The sequence below is a fragment of the Buceros rhinoceros genome, unplaced genomic scaffold, assembly GCF_000710305.1.
Source record: "Buceros rhinoceros silvestris isolate BGI_N320 unplaced genomic scaffold, ASM71030v1 scaffold4003, whole genome shotgun sequence".
Taxonomy (NCBI): Eukaryota; Metazoa; Chordata; class Aves; order Bucerotiformes; family Bucerotidae; genus Buceros; species Buceros rhinoceros.
In genome coordinates, this window is record NW_010404035.1 from 28,822 (window position 1) to 34,070 (window position 5,249).

At 35.9% G+C, this 5,249-nt stretch overlaps 1 protein-coding gene across 1 annotated transcript in view; it reads right to left on the minus strand.

Annotated features, from left to right (window-relative positions):
- Positions 1-4,792, minus strand: part of KAT6B (K(lysine) acetyltransferase 6B) — a gene marked incomplete at its 5' end in the record, with an annotated part of 10,857 nt that extends 6,065 nt beyond the window's left edge. The window contains 4 exons of the mRNA XM_010133211.1: positions 4-126; positions 1,348-1,614; positions 2,241-2,400; positions 4,561-4,792. Coding sequence (XP_010131513.1) covers positions 4-126; positions 1,348-1,614; positions 2,241-2,400; positions 4,561-4,792 — 782 coding nt within the window. The remainder of the gene's footprint in view (positions 1-3; positions 127-1,347; positions 1,615-2,240; positions 2,401-4,560) is intronic.
- Positions 4,793-5,249: the final 457 nt, after the last annotated feature.

Here is a 5,249-nt window from a genome sequence, read left to right on the forward strand (position 1 = left end):
CTCTTCATCTGAGTTATCAAATGGCTCATTCAACACTTCTGTTGTTTCAGAAATTGTCTCTGTGGTAACACTGCTATTAATCCTTCTGCGTTTACGGCCCCTTTTCTTTTTCAGTATGAAAGGTCTCTGAAAAATAATTCCACAAATATAACTCTTCCTACATTCCTGTTTGCTAGCTGACTCTGGACACAGATTTCTGTAAAGTGAGTTTGCAATAATATATTTCTTCATTAAAAAAACCACATTGCATCAAATTCAAATGTAGACAGCATCTAGAACATCTAAATAGTTAAAATGAGTATGTACCTATACATTCACACAAATCTTTACGTGAAAATTAAGACCAGAATTTTCTTCATACTGTAGTGACTTTTACCTTCCTCTGACAAATAATATTCATAGCAATATTACATAAATTGTACTTACACGTTTCTCCTTTGTAGATTTATAATTCCCAAACAACCTTCACAAGTATCAAAGTTTATTCTTCTACATTTCTGCTTTCTGCTATTTTATAAATAACTATGTGTGTAGAAAAATAGATAAAAGAGCAAAGGAAGCGCACCTCAAGCTTCACATGGATCTCAACAATACACTAGAGGAATCCTACTGTTGGCTGCTATAAAGAAACTTTTCAACAGTTTATATTTCTACTGTTATGCATTCTCACAGATTTATACTTACTTTTAAGTTTGCTCATCTAAAGTATAAACAAAGGGACACTCCAATTCTCTAATTCTCACCAGAGACACCTAAATACATATAAGGTGAGTGCTGTATAATTTGGGGATGGCTTAGTTTACTAATTTAAACCATTCAAATAACTGAATTTTTCAGTGAAATTCAGAATTATGTAAACACGGTAGTAACCGGAATTTAACATTTAAATCTCTTGGAAATTAGAAGAATAAGGGGAAAAAAACCCACCCTTTTTTTAAATAGCATTTGCTTTTGAAAAGACAATATCCCCCTTTAAGGAGTTCATACATTAAAAACAATAAAAACACAAACCTCACAAAGCTGGACTCCACCTTAAAATGAAAAAAAAGAAGAGCCAGTAAAATACTGAACCAATACCAATGCCAAACAGCAGAGGGCAATCCCTATTTTCAAAATTAACAGGGAATTCTGACTTTGTGTCACTAGAACACAACAACCTAAAAGATAAAAAAACTGAATGAGGGGAAAAAACATATGACAGGAGTTGTTTGGTCTCCAAACAAACCAGAAATAATTAAAACAGTCTAATCAATGTTTGTAAAAAAACCCAGATTGTCATTTTGATGATAACAATTAGATTGAAATCAAAGATGAATGACTTTAAACCAAACCATTGAAATAACACACCTTTCTTTTTATGGCCAGCGACTGTGGCTTTGTCAGCCGGGGAGGCGAACTCTGCTGATTCTCATCCCCGCCATCCTCCTCGCTGCTTTCTTTAGATTGCTCTGTGGATTGACCTCGCTCCCCCACCACTGCCACACTTTCTGGAGATCGCAAATATTTATTTTTAGATTGTACTTTTGCAGGTGATTGCCTACTATTAGTTCTCGTGGAGAATATTTCTTGCTCTTCCTTTTCCCAGCAGCTAGCTTGTTCCATCAGACGCTCAGCCTGAAGGGTTGAGGTTAAAATAATGGGTCACTGAAACAGCATTTACCTAGCCATATCCTTTACTTAGCCATATCCTTTAGCGACAGAGTTACAATAAGTCAACCCTGATTAGCACTCCTGGCTAACCTAGCAACAACATTTCGGCTGAATCATCTAGTAGCTCCTTTACAACAGTTAGGATAACAAACCAAAGAAGATTGCATTTCATGGGATATTTAGCACTATTAATGATGCAGTGAATTGATTTAAGTCCTTTAGCACTACATTACATGCTCACTGACATGGATCACTTTGAGCAAGTTCTTAACACAAAGAATCGATTGACACTGCAGCCCCTGAGCTCTGCACCAAATTTGATCTGATTACATGCTCTTCGACTACATCGACTGATAAATACAGCTCTATTACAAGCGATTCATGTTTTAAGTTTTCATATTCATCCCCCCAAAGTCAGCACATCTTGCCGCTCAACTTCCAAAAATTGTGCATTACAATAGCATCAGTGTCCTCTATCATTAAGCAGTGGTCAAAGTTAAAATGCTCTACTTAAGAAAGCCTAATTTGAATATCCAGAGTAATGAAATCCAAAGGAAGAGAAATTGAGAATGAGAAGTTTCTGCTATTACCTCCTTTTCTGCTTCTCTCTCTTCTTCAGAAACCGCAGCATTAGAAACTAACAAAGGAGTCCATCTCAAGCTTTCAGGATCTACTTCATTGATGCGTGGATTTGCTTTCAGTTTCTCCATATGACTTGAAATCAGCTTCTCCCTTCTAATAATTACAAACCTACAATCCAATAAACAGTAATTTATTTTGGAAAGCGATCACCTAAAAGAACATTCTTACAGTTTAAATCCTTTTGCATAGCAACATGTGAAAATACATGGATAAATAAATGGATACATCAAACTAAAAATATCAGCTGACACATGTAGATAACATGCTTACAGTACTGACTGACTAAGAGGAAGTTTATGAATAGTTTATGAAGTGAAAGCTAGATACTAAACACCACTAGGGTAAAGAAGAAAGTAAAGTAAAGGTTTTATCATTTATACTCTAGTTTATACTCTAAATGCGCGCAAGAGGTATAGTGTTGGCACTTCAGCCACTGCCAGAACAATTTCCAATTCTAATATGACATACAAGCATGAATAGAAAACACTGTGGATCATCCAGTAAAGAGTGGGAAAGTCATTAATATTACAAGTGAATATGGCAGCTAACTGGACAAGAAAACAAGTCAGAAACAGAGGTTTTCTAACGAAGCATAAAAATGTACCTTAGTCCTATGCTGATGCAGTAGAAAACAACTTTCTAATTAGTATGAAATGAAGTAATGTATCAAAAGTAGGTGAAGACTAACACAATATATTGCACAGTGTGTGAATACACTAGCACACATCCCAAAGTCCCCAGTTACAGAGAACTACACAATTCTAAATCACAAAAAATATGCTGGTTTTTGTTTTGGCTTTTTTTAGCAAGGATTTAAAATGCTGTAAAATTCAGGTAGGTTAAGTGACAACATTGCTTTTCAGTGATAGAACACTTTAAAAAAAACCCTCAGATTGAGGTGTACCCTTTTCACAGAATTTTGACAAACTGCTACTTCTCTACCTGTAAGAAGTATTAACAAAATACTTCTTAGGAAATCCTAAGAAGCAATACTTGATTCCCAAGGTAAGTGGCAGGAATTTCAAAGATGTGATTGCTTTTCGTGGCTCAGCCACAGATCTTCTTGATAGATTTAGCCAAGTCAGTTCATGTTCCTGTCTAAGCTTTACCACCTGTGGAAAAAACCTAACCCACTTTGTTTCATAATGTATTTTGAATTCTACGCGTGAAAAAACATTATTTTCTAACTTGGAGTCAGTATTCAGGGCTTCTAGTGACTTATGACGAGGCAGAAGCTGCATGTAAGCAATGACTACATATTTGATTCTCTCTTACAATTCATTTGTCCCATTAGGTCGTCCGTAAATAAGCACCCAGGAAAGTTAAGGTTTTAAAGCAATGACAGCACTCTTCTTACTACTCTCATAACACCATCCTGTAAGCCAATCTCCTTTTTGAAGACTTGCATTCTTACTAGTTCAAACCTTACTGGTTTTGAGTACTAGTGCTAGTGAACATAAAAGTTACTGAAGCTGAGCTATTTCTGACCATCATTTTATTTTTTAGCAACCTACTGATGTAAGGCACTTTTGCTTAATTATAAAGTTTCTAAGATTGGAATATCCAGAAAGAATTAAGAAGCTCTTCAGAAACACGAATATCATTGAAAGTCATTTAAGGCATTTTTTTGGAGGGTGGGGTGGGGAAGAGCCCAAAAAACTAAACCAACCCACTTAAAATCTAAAATATCACATAAGATGTATTCACAAAACTGGAACTCACCTTCTCAGTGCACTAACTTTCAACACTGATCATAACATTAAATAGAAACTTGCATTCCCACTACCTCGGGCAGCAGGAGGGTTTCATGTAGAGCTGATCAGATCCCATGGATGGTGTGAATTCAGTAATGATTGAAAAAACGTGTGTGGAGAGAGACACTGTCACCCTCAAACCCATTTTTTTTTCCCCTCGCTGGTATTCAAATCAAGATACTTGCAAAGCAAGAGTCAGGAACTGTACTTACACAAGATGACCCTGAATAAAACAAAATTCTTCACTGAAAATGTTTCAAGCTGGCCACACCCTTCCAGTAACCATTAACATGAAAGAGGATCCAAAAAACCTACCAGTTTTGTAGGGAGAAAAACTCTTTATGTAAGACCCCATTAACAAGACCCAGCTGTACTAATGTCTTCATAAAGATGGTTATCATTAATTTTAAAGTCAGAATTTTATACAGACATTTTTCACAGCAACTGTTTTTTAAGTATAAAAACTGAAAGCTTTGTCTCAGTATTTTAAAAACTGTTGACAAGATTCACTGACCTATCTTCTCTTTTATCTATCATGCTATGTTGTTGCAGAGTTGTGGCAATATCATGTGGACACATTCCAGTAGCTCGACTCATTCCTTTGATGCTGATTTGTTTTTCATGGTGGCAGTTAAGGTATTCTAATATGACACTTTTCCAGTAAGCCAAGTATGAGAGACGACCCAGATCAGACAATGGCTTTTCAGGGGATCCTGCTTGACCCTCTCTTCTAGAAAGTAAATAGCCTAGAAGGAAAAGAAACAGAATACCTTATTGAGGTAACAAACCTGAAGAATTTTAACTCCCCCTTAAGAAAGCTGGTATTAATAGAAAGATCAGTATGACTGATTACATTATTGGTAACTCTTGCAATTCAAGAAATCCTATCCACCAAAAAGATTTGTTTTCATCATTATAGTGACATAGAAAAAGATTAAATCGTTGTCAGAGATTCAGATCTTATAAGAATAAAACATTAACTACCCCCCACCCCACTTCTAACCATAAGGTACAGAAGAAAGACCAAGTCAACATCTTTCAGAACAGGTCTCATCATACGTGACCTCATTTAGAACTACAGCTGTCTGTCCTTTTGAGAAACTATTACACTTGAGTTACATCACCAAAGCCAAGAATTTTCAGAAGAATCTCAAGAGGAAGTGTCTTGGGTAATACCAGATAAGTAAGTTTTCTTCAAGAAGC